General features: G+C 42.8%; 1 protein-coding gene across 1 annotated transcript in view; it reads left to right on the top strand.

Annotated features, from left to right (window-relative positions):
- HEATR1 (HEAT repeat containing 1) overlaps nucleotides 1-18,834 on the top strand; it is a 45,322-nt gene that overhangs the window by 5,248 nt on the left and 21,240 nt on the right. The window contains exons 7-23 of the mRNA XM_066611462.1: nucleotides 175-386; nucleotides 2,498-2,631; nucleotides 2,935-3,043; nucleotides 3,408-3,512; nucleotides 5,825-5,942; nucleotides 8,286-8,393; nucleotides 9,319-9,414; nucleotides 9,586-9,680; nucleotides 10,146-10,357; nucleotides 11,160-11,281; nucleotides 11,968-12,168; nucleotides 13,480-13,657; nucleotides 13,864-14,012; nucleotides 14,191-14,383; nucleotides 15,252-15,424; nucleotides 16,513-16,680; nucleotides 18,124-18,366. Coding sequence (XP_066467559.1) covers nucleotides 175-386; nucleotides 2,498-2,631; nucleotides 2,935-3,043; nucleotides 3,408-3,512; nucleotides 5,825-5,942; nucleotides 8,286-8,393; nucleotides 9,319-9,414; nucleotides 9,586-9,680; nucleotides 10,146-10,357; nucleotides 11,160-11,281; nucleotides 11,968-12,168; nucleotides 13,480-13,657; nucleotides 13,864-14,012; nucleotides 14,191-14,383; nucleotides 15,252-15,424; nucleotides 16,513-16,680; nucleotides 18,124-18,366 — 2,616 coding nt within the window. The remainder of the gene's footprint in view (nucleotides 1-174; nucleotides 387-2,497; nucleotides 2,632-2,934; nucleotides 3,044-3,407; nucleotides 3,513-5,824; nucleotides 5,943-8,285; nucleotides 8,394-9,318; nucleotides 9,415-9,585; nucleotides 9,681-10,145; nucleotides 10,358-11,159; nucleotides 11,282-11,967; nucleotides 12,169-13,479; nucleotides 13,658-13,863; nucleotides 14,013-14,190; nucleotides 14,384-15,251; nucleotides 15,425-16,512; nucleotides 16,681-18,123; nucleotides 18,367-18,834) is intronic.

Here is an 18,834-nt window from a genome sequence, read left to right as displayed (position 1 = left end):
GAATCCATGTGGTCATTGGAGCACACATGGAGTTCTGAATCAGGGGAAACATTTAATTTTTTTTTTTTGGGTGGCTCTGTATCTTCCAAAGTTTTTATGTAATACTGCTTGTCAAGACCTGTTGTGTTTCTTTGTACTTAAATTGTCAAATGCATTTTTAATTCTTTATCATAGGGTTTGAAATCCTCATTGGTGGATTACAGAGCAGCAACCTACATGATAATCTGCCAATTAGCTGTGAAGACGACAATGGAAACATCTTTGACAAATTCCTTGATGTTACAAATCTGCAAAACTGTGACCAAAACACCCAGCCTTATCAAAGAGGGACTAGGCTGCCTGATCATCCTGCTGCAGAGTCAAAAGAGAGAGGCACTTGGGAAAAAGTAAGTATGCATCTATTGATTAGTAGGGCCAGTTTGCCTCTGTAACCATCATTCATTGAAACACGTTTTAAATAAGTTGCATTTGCCAGAGTATCTTTTATTCAGTTTTACAAGCTTATATTAAAGTTTTGATATTTGTCCATGAAAAATGCTGTAACATTAATCAGTTCACTAACCTATTTGTTGCCATAATGATGGAGTTTGGAGTTACGCTGAAAAGTAGATTCATCTACTGATTTTAAGATAAGTGGATGAGCCAAGTTTTTTTAAGCTATTTTAAGTAATAAGGAACTAAGATTTTGATGCATGTCTTTTTTATTCAAATTTCTTCCACTTTAATCTTCTAGCTCTAAAGTTTCATTTTCAGATTCAGCTTATTGTGAATACAGTTGGCTCTCATTATCTGCAGGGGTTCGATTCCAGGAACTCCCATGGATAACGAAAACCGCAGATGTTTGAATCTGCAGTTTTCCAGCTGACCCCAAGCCTCTAAAGGCTTTAGAGCCTCGAGCGGTAGTCTTTCTGAAGCCTCTGTATGTGGCCTCTGTGGACTTCAGAATGAGGTGTGAAGGCCTTTTTGCTGAAAACTGGCAGTCGTATTTAAAGGCCTCCAGGCTTCATTCTGAAACCCACAGAGGATGTAAGCAGACATGTGGGGCCTCTGCAGGCTTCAGAAAGCCTCTGGACCTGACTGGAGTACAGCTCCAGTTGGGCTTGGAGGATTTAGGGGTCCCAGTTCGGCACCTGTGGATGATCAAATCTGTGGAAGGCAAACCTAGGAATAATGTGGGCCCCCTGTATACACTTAGATTATTGTGTTGCTGCAAAAAGAAATTAATTCAGAATATCTTTTAACCAGAGAAATTGTCTGGTGATGGCTTAGTAGTGCTTCCCCTCATAGGAAGGCCATTTAATAGGTCATTGGTCAACATTAGTAAACAATCATGTACAGGTTGAGCCTCATTATTCAAGAGGGTTCCCTTCCAAGCACTCATGTGGATGGCAAAAAACACACTATAGCAAAAAATGCACTATAGCAAATCAATTTTAAAAACAAAGTTTCTTTGCTCTGGTGATTTAAAAACAGCCTTGCTGACCTTTGTGATGTAAGATAAGAGTCATTAAGAAGACAATCCATCAATCATACCTCCTCCAAGCGCTTACACAGGCGCTTCATTCAGTCTCTCCCTTCACCAATGCAAAGTGATCACCTTTCTCAGGGGTAAGGGAGGGGTCGCCTGGAGAGAGAAGGATTGATGGATTGTCAGCCAGCTGCTCCCCCCCCTCACATTAAGGAGGCTATTAAAGGACTGTTCAGTTTTTTTAACTGATTTTAAAGGGATGCATTTTTTCTCTTCTCCAGGGATCAGCACATTCCTTCTCATTTGCAGTGGCCATTCATGTTGAGTCAAATCCGTGTATAAAAAATCTGTGTATAACAAGGCTGGACCTGTATAACCAAGCATAGCTGGAAGTTCTAAGAGCTTCACCCAAGGGGGAGGGGTCACCTTGGTGACCCCAGGGATGAGGACTGTGCTGCCTGTATACCAGGAGGTCCCAACAAAGAAGATGCAGTAAACCAGAGGTTAGAGAAGTTGCTATAGAGGCAGGGGCCAGCTGAGAGGTGGAGCTCTCAGAAGAGAGAGACCATGTCTAAAGCTGCTTGAGAGAACAGCTGCTTAGCTTGAGCGAGTGCTTCCTTGCAAGACAAGAATAGGTGGGTTTCTTGGCCCTTCAGACAGGACCAGCTTCCATGAGCTCACAGCTGAAAAGACTTTGGAAAGATTCTGGCCCAGAGTGTGATAGTCACCTAATCTTACTGAATTAGTGACTTGAAAATCCTGATTGTGTTGTTGATCAGGCCTTATATCTTTCATAGGTATATCAGAGAATGGGAACTCATCTCCAGATGGGATACAAGTCCCTGTTGTAACCCATCTCTCTTCTTCCAGTCTTAAGAAATTATGATCTGTCATATTTATAAAACAAAATTTGCACCTTATTAAATTTGCTCATTTGTGCTCTGTTGAAATTGAGTAAAGAATTCTCAACTGTAAGTAACTTTTAAGAAAAGACACCTGTTTTATTATTGCTTTTGTTTTCTTGTGCAGACCATTTACTCATCTGTGTAACATTCCCAATTTGGTTACAACCCTTCAGGAAATATCTGCAGGTTATGATGTCAGTCCAATTTTGCATTACATGTTGCCACATCTAGTTCATTCAGTTATTTATGGAAAGGCAGGTATGTTGATGTATGCTGAATAATTTCACTCTTGTGGGGTTTAGGACCTTAGGTATTCTGTTTCCTTTGAAGTACGATTCTTCACAGTCAGTTGAAAGAGCAACTTACAGTGTCCTGTTTGGGCTGCATCTCTCTCTTTGGGGCTAGCAAAAGCCAGGAAGCTTTGCACTCTGCTGTACTGCACAACTTCTTTCATTCTCCTGCATGGCAAGCATTCAGAATTTTTAAATTTTAAGGCTGCCATCATGTACAGTTGTTCAGTCCCACTGAACTTGCAACTGAATAACATCTTCCTCTTTTAAGGAGAACAAGAAGAATCTGATGAAGATGACAATGAAATCTTCATAAAGCATCTTGAAGCTATCATTACAAACATACCACTAGAAAAAGACTTGGATCATTTATTGGCTTGGTAAGCTAACCTCTTCTACTGAGCTTGTACTAAGTGCAGTAGGTGGACTTTGTTCTGTTATGCTTTGAATTACCAGAATATACCATTACACTCTCTGTTCTAGACCCTTTTTTCTTCTAAGATCTATCACTTGGAAATGGGAAGTGTTTTGATATTTCAGTATTTTTGAGTTTCACTGTAGTTTTTGTGTGAATGAAGATAGCTAATGTGCAAGTGTGTTTAGATTTAACCCAGAACAAAGAAATTTGTTTTAAGAAGAGGCAGTAGCTCAGAAGAAAATCTGTATTGTTGGTGAAAGTGTCACAGTAATGTTAACTGTCTGTGCCTGTGATGATATGATTTGTTCATTTTCTAACTACTCCAGTAAATTTCTGGAGGACTACATCTCCTGTGGTGCAGAGACGGATGCTGTCAAAATGGCTGAGATCAATAAAGAGCTGCTACCTGTGATCAGGCTTTTTGAAAGAAAGTAAGTGAAGATAAATTTTTGTTGCCTCTAAAACCATTATCTCTGCTGGTAGTCAGCAGCATTCATAGGACATTGACCTACTTCCTAATATTTTGAAATATTAACCTAACTATATAGATCTTTCTTATTTACTTAAATAAGGGTATATCCTCTGAACAAAGCCTGCTGTTGAGTACAGTTGGCCCACATTTTATCCATGACCAACTCATGCAAATCATATACAGGTTGGGAGACTCATTATTCATGTGGGTTCCATTCCAAGCACTCACAGGCAAATCACTATAGCAAATATAAAAAGCACTATAGCAAATCAATTTAAAAAACAAAATTTCTTTGCCCTGGTGATTTTAAAATAGCCTTGTTGACCTTTTGACTCTAAGGTAAGAGTCATTAAGAAGACAATGCATCACTCAGTCCTCTAAGCACTTCACTCAGTCCCTCTCTTCACCAGTGCAAAGTGATCCCCTTTCTCAGGGGGAAGGGAGGGATCCCCTGGAGAGAGAAGGATTGATGGATTGTCAGCCAGCTGCCCTCTCTCTCTCTCTCTCTCTCTCTCTCTCATTAAGGAGGCTATTGTTAAAGGACTGTTCAGTTTTTTAAACCGATTTTAAAGGGGTGCATTTTCCCCTTCTCCAGGGATCAGCACATTCCTTCTCATTTGCAGGGGGCCATTTGTGTTGAGTCAAATCCATGTATAAAAAATCCATGTATAAATAGGCTGAACCTGTACTGTATGTGGATTCAGTCCCCCGCCCTGGAGAAAAATGGTAGTTTAAATAGTGTAGTCAACTTCACCCACCATTCCACTTGCTCTGTTGTGTGTACTGGAATGAGCCTGAAATGCGAGAATGAAGCTGCTGTTTTTCAGTTGCTGTATCTCTCATACTGTGCTTTTAGTTTTTAAAAAGAAAGTATATATTTTAGCTTTGAGTTTCAACTATAAGTTATTTGGTTTTATGCCAATTGACTTCGGAATGCATAAGATGTGGGCTTACTGTATGAGTATGGGTAATGTGGTGGAAGATGGTAGAAGTTATTTATTGGTACATACTTTTCTTTGATTCATATGTCTCCCACCATAATTAACTGTTTGAGCAAGCCATGGTTTCCATTCCCAAAGTTCCCCTTGGGGAGCAGAGAAGTATAGCCTCATGGTGAACATCTTGTCATCAGAGCAGTAGTCTCCTTGGCAGGAGCTTTAGTTCTGGGGTTGGTGTTCTGTGATTGCTTGTCAAGTGTAGTTTGTATCCTTTAGTCTGTCATAGGAAAGCGTGTACGGGGTTGGCAGGAGGTGCAATTTTCTGCTGTTTTTTCCCTTCCCCGTTGTTCCTTATCGGGTTCCTCCTACCTACATCAACTCTGTCATTGGTATAGCATTTTTTCATCTTCGTGGTTTGTCCCTTCTCTGAAGAGGGGCTAGGATATGGTGTACATTGACTCCTCTTTGTCCCTCACATGGAATGCCCCTGTCTCCTGCTTGTTTTGGCCTCTCTTCCAATGGAGTTGTGCTGGTGACCAAGCTACACCAGCACAGCATTTTTCAAACCTTATACCTGCATTTGTGGTGCGATCATCAGCAGGCGGGCTTCTACACTGGTAGGGTTGTTGTTGCACCAGCATATTTTGGGATCCTTTGGTGTATCTCAAGGGTATGATCAGGCATTAGTATTAGGTTTGTGATATTTTGATAATTAGTTTATGACTCACAGTAGAGGTTCTCAGACTTCTTGGGAGTAAACCTCCTGAGATAAGTCTTTGCAGGGGAGGGGGGCAAAGGCAGTAATGTGATACCCAGGACCGTGATGTTAAAGGGGGGCAAAGGGGGCTGTTTTTACTTACTGAGGGCTGCTGCACCATCCAGGAGTTGCGAGGAGCTCCACGCAGGCCTCCGCAGGGCTCCCCAAGAATTAGAATATTGGAAAAAAGTGATTGGAAACCACTTCCTGTTTGTGATCGTGAACCAGAGGGCTGCGCAGGACTCTCTACAACACCTGGATGGTGCAGCAACCCTCTGTAAGTAAGAACAACCCCCTTCACCCCACTTTAGCAATGCAATCCTAGGGATCATGTTGCTGCCTTCCCCCCACCCCTTAAGGGGGAAGCTCTCAGGCTGGGGTGTTGCAGCGCTGCAGTTTGAGAATCACAGTAAACAGCTGCTGCCCTTTGATAGCATTCTTATGTGGTTACGTGATTAATGCATTGTAGTGGCTTTCTTAAGAGTTTTAAAATATTTTACTTGCCTTTAAACTTGGGAAATAAGATGCCCTAGAATGTGCTCTAGAACACAATAACATTTTCTTTGCATGTGGCAGATATCCTAGAACTCTAGATTTGGTACTGGAAGACTATTTGAAAGATGTTAGGAATGAGAAAGAACAGGATCTCTTTCACCAGTTTATTACCCTTTCAATGAGTGGTGGCAAATACCAGGTAAGTCAAAATACATTTTCTGTTAAGTCGTCTTCTTTTCTGTCATTGCTGTGTTTAAAGTAAATGGACTGATACAAGATTGCATCCACCCACCTATTTTTAAAAGGAACATAGACTGGATAGCTATGCTTTGTTAATGTCAAGGGATTACCATATTCAGCACCCATAACAAATGACCCCACTACATCTAGATCTGTGGTTTTCATGCTCACCAAAGCCCTGGAAGAGATCTTCTCCATGAGAAGATCAATAATGGCAAACTGTCCAAAAGACAGCCTGCCTGCCACCACTTTCCCTGCAACTGGCACACGCAGGGGAGTCACGTGTTCTAAGGTACATTTTGGTTCACGAAGTATAACTTTGAGGTTCCACAGGCCTGGCCAGTTTTCTGTAGTGAACTGTGTGTGCACTCAAGTCATGCTCCAGAATTCTCATATGTCAGTGGTAGCCAAGTCAATATGGAAAGAGGTAAGAGGACTATTCTGAAACTAAGTACCATTTGCCTGTTAAAAAACAAGACTTAAGGAAAACAATTTAATACAGCTTAGAAATTAAATACCAGGGTCACACTACATCCCCATGCAATCTCCATCTGAATTGAGGCAATTGTCATGTTGTGGGACAAGCTTCTTTATAAGGCTCAGCTCTGTGTGGTGTGTGCACATTGTCATGCAGAAGAAGCAGCCTCTCTTTTTCTAATCACTCTCCTGCCTCCCAGGCAGGAGAGTGCCTCCCACTCTCCTGCCTCCCTAATCACTCTCCTGCCTCCCAGGTGATTGTCCTCCTTTAAGGTTCTTCCTTTTAAGGTCCCATTAGCTTCTTGTTGGAGAAGTTTGTTTGAAATGTGGTACTGCTCAAACAGCCCAAACTGTGCACTTGCAAAAAAAAACTTTCAGCACAATCCTGTGCATGTCTACTCAGAAGTAAGTTCCATTGTAGTCAGTGGGGCTTACTCCCAGGTAAGCGTGGATAGGATTGTAGCCTAAGTCTGTTTGGCCGCTGTATTCTGGAACCTTAAAGGACGACAATCACCTAGGAGACAGGAGAGCACGTTTCTGGAGGAAAAATCCATTATGGGTTACAAGCCATGATGTGTATGTGCAACCTCCTGATTTTAGAAATGGGCTATGTCAGAATGCCAATGCAAGGGAGGGCACCAGGGTGCAGGCCTGATCCAGTGGAGCTGTTCTTATGTTCTTATGACAGCGACCTACACACAGCGACCTGCATAACAGGTTAGCAGCTGCCTGAACCTGGTGGGAACATTCTTCCTGCAGGGGATAAAATGACAATTGCCTCAGTTCTGATGGAGATTGCATGGAGGTATAGTGTGGCCCTGGTATTTAACTTCTGAGCTGTATTAAATTGTTTTTCTTGTCTTTTTTTTTAGCAGCCAAGCAGTACTTAGTTTCAGAGTAGCTTACTCAGTACTTAGTTTCATACTTTCTTTTGTTTCTTTTGTTTCTTTTCTTTTGATTGGTTACCTTCCCCAATTTTTTTCAGATTTATTCCCTTCATAATTCATTTTAGGCTGTTTTTGAAAATCTTCCTTTTTTAAAGAAAAGCTGAGTTATGAAGTCCTTAGGATAATAATTTAGTATGGACTGCTGATGTCAAATATTTTGACATGAAATTGCTCACCCATTGAGATCTTCCAGGAAGGCCTTGTACAACATGCCATTGTTAAAGGACCTTTGTTTACCATGCATGCAGGACAAGGCCTTGTTTGTGGCAACCTCCTGAATATGGAACTGTCTTCCAGGACAGATCCAAAGGTTCCTCCCTCTTCCAGTTTTCAAGAGCCTGGTAAAACATACCTGTGTCATAAGTTAAAGCTGGTTCTTGGACGTTTCAGCCGCAGCTGTGCTATGTGGTTTTTTAATTTGTTTAGCTGCTTGAGATCCTCTTGGTCTAGGAGGTAGGATATAAATGGAAATAATAAAGTGACCCTCGCAAATAATGAATACATCTACTTGTCACAAACTTGGGGAGGGGGGTTGGGGTGCTCAGAGTTCTTGGTTCTCGAACCTGAAGCCCTCAAGGCCCCCCCATCCAGTAGTACTGCCACCACCATGTACATTCCAATGGGTTGTAATTCTTGTTGTCTGTCCTTTCTGGCCAGCAAAGGAGAGACAACAATCTTTTTGTTTGTTTACTCACATTCTTGCAACTAGGACCTGCTAGCCACTTCTCCGTTACTGACTTAGTTTGGTTCAGGCTTCACATGCTAACCTAGGCCTAAACCGTTCATATTCATGACATTACTATTTTGTCTGTATTTATAGAACAATGTGAATAAATAAGATGTTTAACATGCTAAATAATGTTAACCTGTCCTCCTAGTTTCTAGAAGCTTCTGATACATCACTGCTACTTAGCCTGAATCATCCACAGCCTGCAGTCAGAGTCCTAGCACTTCATCATTTAAAAGAAATAATGGAATCATCAAAGGTTGGTTGTCCCTGAATTGGTTTGTTTGGATTTTTTGTCACAATTCTTTGGACTACTAATAAGATCTTATTAATTTAGTAATTTCATGTGGTCTCAGAAATATGCATATTTGCAGTAAGCAAAGGGGAATTTTCAGCATTTATTTTTCATTCAACTTTAATTTCCTCTCATGACTGGGTGTAGGGGAGCATCAAGTACTATTTCCAGTGCATGGCAGCAGATAGGAATTTGGAAAAACCATCAACTGTTTTTAGTTTGTGACAGTGTCCTGAAACACACATTTGCCTATTCTCATGATAGAGCTAAAATCGTGAGAGCTGTTCTCATGTGAGAGCTAAAACTGTGATTTTATTAATGATCCAGCCTGTAGCTTGTAGTGAGAACCCATTTTAATTACTGGGAAGCCCAATCCTAACCTGCCCTGGAGCAGGCAGGCAGGCAGGCCTGTGCTGCATCCAGAGCAGGGCTGAGTCAGGTTGCGGTGCAACTCAGAGGAAGGGGAATTCCTTCCCCTTACCCCATGTCGTGCGGCAGTTGTACCTTTGGGGGTACTTGGATCTGCACCACCTAAAGCAATGGCGCAGATCTGAGTGGCTCACTGTAAGGCTGGGCCACCACGGAGGGGGTTAGGATCCAACCTATGTGCTGGATCCTGGTCCTGCCCCCCTCCCTGGCCCAGACCTCCCACCTGCCCTCCCCCACCCCTGAACTCCCCCACTCCGCTCTCCCCAGACCCCCACACTGGCTTTCCTCGGCTAGCATTGTCACTGTTCCACCGGCGCAGCGAGACCGAATTTGGTCTCTGGAGGTCAGCACGTTTGGTCTGTGCACCAGCCTCCCAACGCCCGCGGTGGCACAAAAGTGCCTTATGGCAAGAGTGCTCCTGGATTGTGATCTTAATTTTGTCCTGTTTCTCTCCCTTTAGGAGGGCTTTGATGAATCCTTCATAGTAGAAGCAATTTTAATGCGGCTTAAAGATGATAATCTAGAGGTGGTTTTGGCATCTCTTGCTGCATTGAAGGTAGGCCTTCAGAAACACTCACAAAGTTTTTCCTTCTTGCACTTTTTGAGAATTACAACATTTTCTTAAAATTCTGCATTAAACCTGTACTGGTCATAGCTAACTGGAACATTATCCTTTATTTTTGTCTGTATGCCAGCTTGCATATTCATATTAGTTGCTTTATTCTAGACCATGTTGCTTGGTTTGAAGACATTTGATGAACAAATTGGTTCCAGTCTGTTGTGTCTCTTTGAAAGAGCAGACCCTACAAAGGATGAAAAATGGTAAACTCTTATTTTTTTATTCCCTCAAAAGATTCCCCTCAAAGATTTTCACATTAATATGTTTTTCTCTGGTAGCTCCTTTGCCTGGAGCTGCCACCCTGGACTTCTGCACGATGCCTCTTACTTTGTTCAAGTCTCTCCTTAAAACCCAACTTTTCTCGTAAAGCCTTGGCACCTCCCCATTCCTCTTTCTTCCAACTGTAACTGAAACAATCACATAGTCGTTCTCTGCCTCCATTTCTCTGTTTTCACTTGTCTAGATGGATTGTACAGTCCTTCAGGAACTTGTCCTATCATTTCTTTGTAAAGCACCAGGTACATTGATGGTGCTGTATAGAGTATTGTTATTAGATATTGAACCATGTGAGAATGTTTTAGAAAGGAAATGAATCTTAGGCAGAACTTGATTTTGGAGGTATAATTTTAAAAAAATACTTATTCTTCCTTCTTCTGTATATGTTTTAGGTGCAAGATCCTGGAGATTACTCTTCACCTTTTAATTAAAGAAGAGATCCTTAAAGAGAATAAAGAGTTCTTGAATCGCTTAGTCCTAGATTTGCTACCATTCATGATAATAACAAGCAATGATTCAAAATCTGCTGAATGGAAAGTGGCACTTTGTGTAGCAGAGTCTGGTCTTTGCTCTCTACATCCTTTGTTGAAAGGCTGGCCAGAAGGTAAGTCGCAAGAAATCCCAGGAGTGATAGGCCAGCCCACAGCTTGTACAAGCTTCGCTTCTTAAGGCTGATGCACAGAGTTGTTTAAAAATAGCACACAAAATGTCAGATTAGGTGTGGGCAGCAAGAAGTTGAGAAAAATGTAATACAGCTTTGGGAAGATGAGTCTATTTTCTGCCCCAAAGGCTTACAGTTAAAGAGGCTGTGATGGAAGAACCTGAAAACTTGCAGACTTGGCATTTGATGTTGCTGACTTTGTGGGGTGGGGAGAGTTGAGGGAAATGTGAGTTAAAGTAATATGAATCTTGATTTAAAACCTCATATGGTAGAATAGAGAAATAATTTCCTCCCAGCTAGACATGTGAAGGTTTTGTCAATGCAGCAAACTCCTTATTGTAAAAGAAGCAGGAATAAGTGCCCAGTTTATAAAAGAGTGATTGTATGTCCTTTTGAGAGTTTAAGGCCCAAATCCTAAACAACTTTCCAACACTGGCATAGCGGTGCCAGTGGGATATGTGCTGCATCCTGCAGTAGTGTGGCACTCACGGACGCCTCCTCAAAGTAAAGGAATTTTTGTTCCCTTGCCTCGGAGTTGCATTGCCCTTATGTCAGTGCTGGAAAGTGGGTTAGGATTGCGCCCTAAGAAGTATAATGTTATTGAAGATATGAAATGAATCAGATTGCCTTAAAGCTGGAGTTTTGAAGATCTTTAGCCACTATTTCTCATTTTTGGTACTCAAGGGCTGGGACTCTTGTGTGTTGTGTTTGATGTATCATTTGTTGTTGTCTCGCTGTGAAATAGTTATCAAAAAGGTGGCTGAAGCAGCTAAGTCAGAAGATTTGGTAGATACCTTCAGTGCAAAACTGATGGCGCAGTTGTCAGAGAACATAACTTCAGAGGATTCTTCCTTCATGTTGCAGATGGTATGTGTGCAGTTTACAGTATTCTTTTTAATAAAAGGCAATAGTTTGAATTGTCTGATACAGGTCACATAGTCATAAAATGTAGCAGTTAGTTTTCTCCATGGTTCACTAGATTATGTTTAGTTTAGATGTTGGAATCCCCGTCCAGTGAGGAAGACCTGGAATGCTTACTTGCATGTTCTCTGATGCATATGATGTTTCCTGGACTAAGTCAAACCATTGCTGCAGTGGTCTGTGCAGCAGCAGAAAATCTCCAAAGTCTCAGATGGACAATTTTCCAAATGAAACTACTCCAGGTTCTGAATATTTTGCTCAGTTGAGCCCCCTCCACTTTGTTTTTTTGACCTGTGTTGAATCATGCAATTAGGGTGGAAAGAAGACAGTTCTTCCATTGCAAGCAGACAGGCAGCCTGTTGCTTTTCAAACATGGTACCCCGTTCGGAGTGTCACTTGCCAAGAAAAATGCTTGGATGAGTTCTTGTACCAAGAGCCTTTTTCTTTTACATGTTGAAGCCAAGATTTGTGTATAACCTATTGGAAGGAGAAAAATATATGGGAAAACCAGAACACTTTTGAAGACTGTGGCAGGTTCAGCTTCCACAACAGTTGGCTGAGCTCCTTTTCCAAAGAACTGGTTTCATGAAAATGTAGAAGAGAAACAAATTGCCGTGTGATTTTTGTTCCAGGTGGAAGGTCTCATCAGTGTTGCTGAAAAGGATTCCCATACAGTGAAACAGAAAATAGTGGCTCATGTCATCAGTTCTGTCCTCGTCCAGGTGTGCTGCAGCAGCTCGCAAGTGGAAGAGCGACATTTGCCACTGGCCTTGAAGGTCTTCCATCTCTTGAAAAGAAAAATGCGGCAGTTTGAAGATGGATATCCTGTAGAGGTGAGGTTCTGCTTCATCACTTGGGAAGAAAGAAACAGGGAATAGGGGTGGGGAAAGAGTAAGGTCAATATTTAGTTCTAGGCAGGCATCTGACATCAGCATAGACTCTGTAGTAAGCTGTTTTAGGGCCCCAACCTATCCAACATTCCATCGCTGATGCAGCCATGCCAAAATGGTGTGCACTACATCCTGCGATGGGGGTCAGTCATAGAGCTCTCCTCACGGTAAAGGAGCATTTATTTTTTTACCTCGGGGCTACTTTGTGGCTGCATCAGTGCTGGAAAGTTGAATAGGATTGGGCCCTTAGTCAAATTTGCATGTGTAGCTGCTGTAGGTCAATCTGCTGTAAGTCTTATGTTGCCTGACTTAGCTGGGAGCAGTGTAATTGCTTTTGAGGCTCCATTTAGAGAGGTCTTGTCCCATGTTGGAAAAGTGCTATAGGGTTGGGGCTCTTTGGTAGAGGGAAGGGTTGAAATCTTTGCAAACCTTGCCAAGTGAAATTGTAGATCAGAGAGGCAGGCTAAGATCAGGTCCAAAAAGAGAAACAATGCAAGTGCAGGGAGCGAAGCATGTAATGGAAATGGCAAGAACAAGGAACCAGGAAGCAAATCAGTGAGAAGGCAAAAAGCAGCAGTGTATGTAAACAGCAAACAGTTGGTGCTTTAGCTCACACAAAACAGTGACCAGTCACAGTAAAGAAGAGTGGAGGAAAGCCCAAAACGAACAAAGATCTTGACACCCCAGGAAACCTCTAGCTTTCCAAAGAGATGCAGTAGCCAAAGGTCCTTCACCAATCATTATCCCCCAAAATCTGAGTATTAAATTGTTAGGAAAATGAAAGCCTAATTTATATCCAAAAAGGACATTCACTCTTATCTTAGAGAGGGATGATGTTGTGAACATGTGTATGCATTCTTTTTTTCATAACTAAATGAGGACAGAGGGAGAAATAGAGACTTTCCGGCAAGACCTAAAAACATTTTTATTCACGTGAGCTTTTGGGAGTGGGTAAGGGTGGAACACTCCTGGTTGTCTTTTATGAAACCTGTTTTTATTGTGCATGCATGTGTTTCTAAACTTGTGTATTGCTTGTTTTACGCCTTTGGGTTTTTTAAATTATTCTATTAATAAGAAGATACAATAATTAATAAGAATTATTATATGGTTTTAAATTATCTAGATTTTAACTGTTTATTTTATACTTTTATGCTTTGTTTTATATATTCAATTTTGTAAGCTGCTTGAGTTTTAGGAAAGGTGGGGAACGAACGAATGAATTGCTGCATGTAAAAGAACTGTGTCCTCTCTCAGGCATCTGGATTATCCATTGGGCTAACATCTGGAAGTGAGATGTTACTGGAGGTTTTAACAGCATATATAAAAAAAATAATTGCTGGGATGCATGCTGAGATGGAAGATTCTGCCTTGACCATCATTTTATTGAGAAACTTCATTCAAGGCCTGTCGCCACCTGAATCATTCTTGAAGAGTAAGTGCTCAAGGCTTGAACTGCAGGCAAATTAGCTTTTCACAGTTCATCCTGCAGCTGCTTTACTTGTTGGAGGGCTATGTTTTGTCTTCCAAAGGTTCCAGTATTCTTCATCTTTAAAGTGGCCAACATTCTGTCATCTTTTTCTGAAGTTTTGTGTGTGTGTGTGTGCAGCTGTTGATTGCCTTATTTGTGCATTAATACAGGTGAGATATGGTGGAATCCTGAATCTCTCAATGAAAAGAGCCAAGACTACTTACACCTGCTCTTGGGGCTCTTTGACATTGTTGTCCGTGGAGCCAGTGAGGGCCTATATGCTGATCACTTTCGCAGAATGATGCACCTTCTGTTTGAGGTAATCTTTTCCTATTTAAACCTGTATATATATTTTTAAAAAATGTTGGGGCTAATTCTGTTTTGGGCATTTTGTCTTTCCCAGGCCAGAGAAAAGAGAGAGAGCGCTGATTACCACCACCCCATCCCCCACCTCCCACAAATGACAAACATTAAGAGCTTTTCTCTTTAATTTGAAGGTACACTTGAAAGAGCCAGAGAATCGGTTCAGATTTTTGTCAGTCTTATGGACTTATAGTTACAACATCTCCAATCAACTGAACTTTGTGATGGATGCTGTGCTACAGACACGGGCTTTGTATATAGGGCATGCAATGCTCATATCGCAAACTGTGCTGATGAAAAAGCAACTGGCATCAGAAGCCTCTCCAGGTACCATGTGCTGATTGCCATATTTTCCAAGACAGAACTGTGGGTGTTGTGGGACAGGCATGGCACGCTACCACAGAACCTGGGAGGGGGGTATTAAAAAAAGGAAGGGAAAGGAGACGATGGTGGAAATGGACTGCAGGGACATTAGCAAAGCACCTCACTGCCCAATCCTAATGGGCGGCCCAAACCTGAGCTGCCCGGGGAGCTCCCGCTTGGTGGCACCACGAGGGCTGCCGCTGAATCTAGCACCTCCCGAGCTACCGCGGGAGGCACCTCGGGAGCAGGTTCATCCCCTTCCCCCGGGTAAGGGAGGCAGCCCTGCAATGGGGCTACTCACTTTAGCAGCAAAGGGCACCGTTAAAGTAAGGGAGCTTGTGTAAGGCATGCAGCGCCAAGGATCCTGTGGAGCAGAGCTCCTCGGTTCCTCCTCCTGCCCACCCCCAGGCACTCCTCTGGCATGCCCCCCTCCCCACGTCATGCCGGCCTCCCCGCCCCTCCCTGTGTCACACTGGACTCTCCCCTCCCTGGAACGCCCCCGTCCCCGCCCCGTTTGCAGTTCTGTTTAAGGGGGGGGAGGCCTTACAGCACGGTGCAGACCATAGGATTGGGCCCTCAGTCATTTCAGAAAATGTGCTAAATTCTGTACAGAGGCCCACACCACCAGTCCTCTTGTTGTCAGAAAGAAAGTGACAATTTTTAAATTAGGATTTTAATTGTAATAGAAAGGGCTTTGTCTTTAAAGGCATCTTGCTTGGTAACACATTTTATGAATATTTTTGTTGAAAGCAGTTTATAATTTTTTTAAATAAAAATTGTAACAGCAGCTCTAAAAAAAAATCTGTTTCTTCCCACTCTTGTCATCTTTCAGTGGTCATATCGTTGCTGATTAATTTGGGAAGTCCTGTAAGTGAAGTCCGAAGAGCTGCTCTTAACTGCCTTCATTGCCTAAGTGAAATAAAGGAATCCATATTTCATCCCATTCTTCATACTTTAGTACAGAAAGCCGAGGAGATAATATCTGACCAGACTTATGTAATCCAGGTAACCTTTGAAAATAGTACTATGTGCTTGTTTTGCATCTTGATTCTCTGGACTCTCATTACTCAGTGGTTCACAGCCCAATCCTGAGCTGCCCAGAGCGCCCAGGCTCGGCGGCACCCAAAAGGGCTGCCGCCAAATCCTGCACCTGCTGTGCTACCGCAGGAGGCTCCTCGGGAGAAGGGGACTTTGTCCCCTTCTCTCGAGTAAGGTAAGCAGCCCCGCAATGGGGCTACTCACTTTAGGGGTAGAGTAAAGGTGCTCACGTATGGCGCGCAGCCCTCCACAAGCGCCCTGGATCCTGCGGAGCTCAGCTCCTCGGATCCTTCTCCCTCCTCCCCAGAATGCCTCCCTCATGCCCCTGTCCAAGCCCCCACCTCCCGTTTTGCAGCCTGGTGGTCTAGGAGACCGCCGAGCTGTAGAACCTGGGCCACCGCCTGGTGGTGAGCCCCACAAACATTCCTTATGGCACATTTGCAACTGTGGTCCGTGCTGCCGACCACAGGATTGGACTCTCAGTCATGAGGTTTTCTCCTAGCCACTAGGAGGCAGGTTCTTAGAAGAATGACTGCTAACAAATCTGCTAGGAGGCACCTCTCATGTCCTCAGCATAGCCAGTCTTTTTCCTGCCTTCGCTGAAGATTTCATGTTCCCATGTTCCCATATCTGGCCTGCTGCTTGGCCATTTATATGAGACCTTTCTGGTCAAAGCAGAAAAGGGGTTTTGGAGCTGGCCTCCATAGCTGCCTCTTCCATGGAGCTGCTGCTCTATGGTACTTTTAAGTGTGGCTGCAGTTGTGAACAAATACCGCATGAATTGAAACCGCATGAACAGGGGCCAGTCGTATGCGTCTTTCTCAGCAAGGGGGGGGCGTGTCTCATTTCAGTAGAGAACCCATTTGCTGAGAAAGATTCATGGCGTCTTAGAGAGCAGAATGTGTTGGTTGTAATGCTTTTTACCTCTTCTCTCATCACATAGTGGTTCAGGTTTTCATATTTATACATTGGTTGCAATGCAGTATTAGTAACTTTGTTGTTCAGTTACAAATAAAGAAAATGTTGGTGCCTTTTCCTTCTTGTTTGTAATGTAGGGTCTGGGTAGTTTATTTGAGGAACTAAATATTCAACAGCGACAAAAGACACAGCAGCAGAAGTTGTCAGAAGCTCTAGAAGCATTACTTGAATGTGCACAAGCCATAAGGTATCCATCGTACATTGCAAGAAATGTGCTGAAAATCCTTCACGAAGTCAATGGCAAGGTGTGTGAAATGCAGGATCAAACTTTCACAAATGCACTGGCCAGTTTTTTATTTTGTGTTTCAATTTTCAATGTATTCCATAGAGTTGCAGTATTCTCCTTCATATTGTTATATGGAAAATTGTGGGTGGTGACAGGGTTCTGTCCATGGCTTGGATATGGGGAGCCATGAGTTGTGCATGGCTGCCAAACGGGACTTTCTCACCTCCTTCTTCATCTTGTACCCCAGCATCACCCAGAAGCTAATCCTGAGGGTTAGAGTGCTCCTCAGGGATAGTGGTGTATGATGTAAGGGCTGCTGATGGAGGGGAGAGTTGGCAGAAATCTTGCCTTCCTTGCATGAGTGGAAGTGTCACTCTGTTCATGTAAAAGCTAATAGAGTCAACCCATTGTTCCTGTGCTAAAAAAAAACCCCTCCAAGAAACCTCCACATTTCCATTTGGAAGAATGAAAATATTGGCTGAAGTTTTATTCTCTGTTCCTATGGTCTGCCAAATCTGAGAGATGGGCTTACTTCCAGTTATGTAGATAGTGAATGACTCAGGCTTCTTTGGTGTTCTGTGACTTGATTAGGGCATCTAATCTGTCCATTTCTAGTTAGTGCTCAGGACACCTGTAGGCTTGCCTGCTTATCTAGCACATATTGAGATATCTAATTCCACACAATACCTCCTTTGCTAGGCAAACATGAAGTATCTGTGTAACTTTGTACTTTTCATACTTACCTGCTTTGCTAGAAAGAAAACTGAACTTTTTCTTTACATAAGAACTTAAGAACAGCTCCACTGGATCAGGCCATAGGCCCATCTAGTTCAGCTTCCTGTATCTCACAGCGGCCCACCAAGTGCCCCAGGGAGCACACTGGAGCACACCAGCACTTTCTTTCTTTTTAAAAAATTTATACTAGACTGGAATAGTTTTTCAGTGCAGGGAAGGTCATAAAACATTTATAAGAGAATTTCCTTCCCTGTATTTTTGCATAATTTGGCAAAGCCTGAGTAGAGGAAAGAGAATTGACTTGTGTTTTAAAAGTGTATTCCGCTGTTTAATACAAGACTACAAATTAATACATGTCATGCAGTAAAGAAAGCAACAATGCTTATACACTTTTTAAGGATAAACCAAACACAATTCTGAAGACCACTTTTCATTGCAATCTATTATGAAGTGTTTTCAGACAGTGGTGAAATAAAGACATCTTGACTGGCCAGTATTGCAGACTGAGTAACCTTCTGGTGTAAACTGTAGATTGTGATCAGTTCAAATGGCATGTCTGACCAGTTAGTGCAGAGTCATCCCACCAGTATGAAAACTGAGAACAAATCCTCTCCCAAGAGTCCTTGTCACTGTACGCTTGCTTTTATTTTCTCCATGTTTTTGAAAGTTTGTGGAAGCTGCAGATGATCCTGGAAACTGTTGTCTTATGAATATTTTCTGCTGCCAGGTGGTACTTTCTCATCTCCTTCCTGTTCTGGACCGATTACTGGAGAAAGCTCTTAAGAGACCAGATGAGTTGTTAAAAGATGAAGCCCTTGTTCTGCATCTCATTCTTGGGAAGTACAATGAGTTCTCGGCTCCACTCCTTTCCACAAATCAGCAGAGTCTCTATCTGTTCATCAAAGCATTACATGCATCACAGGAAGTCTATGAAGGACTTTCTACTTTTCAGATTAGAGCACTTGGGCAGGTGAGAGTGTTTTTCATTTTTACGCTTGACGGTGGATGTTAGCATGTGGCGCCTTTGGAGAAGGGGAAGACTTGCCACCCATTGACGGCAAAGTCTTTTAAAAGTTTATCTTAAAGCAAAACCAATCAAACTATGGCCTGAGGGCTGAATCTTGCATTTGTGCAGATCCGTCCACCTGGTGAGTGGGTCTTTCGGTTTTGCTTGGGCACCATGCAAAGTCCCCCTCTATCAGGGGACAAGGATGCTCTGGGCAGTCACGTCTGCCTGGACGTCCTGTTGTGCACTTCTGGGAAGCTGGGCAGACAATGTGACTGCCCATTGAGTTCCTGTCCTCTGAGCAAGGAGGATTTCATGCAGCACCCAAGCAGAACGCTCGGATGGAGTCCGGACGGGGACCGTATTCCAGGCAAGCTATAGTTGCAACTTTGAGCTGTCTTAGAGCACAGTACTGATATTTCTTCCTCACAT

The sequence above is a fragment of the Tiliqua scincoides genome, chromosome 1, assembly GCF_035046505.1.
Source record: "Tiliqua scincoides isolate rTilSci1 chromosome 1, rTilSci1.hap2, whole genome shotgun sequence".
NCBI lineage: Eukaryota > Metazoa > Chordata > Lepidosauria > Squamata > Scincidae > Tiliqua > Tiliqua scincoides.
Note: the sequence above shows the minus strand (reverse complement) of the source record. Positions and strands in the feature narration are given on the sequence as shown.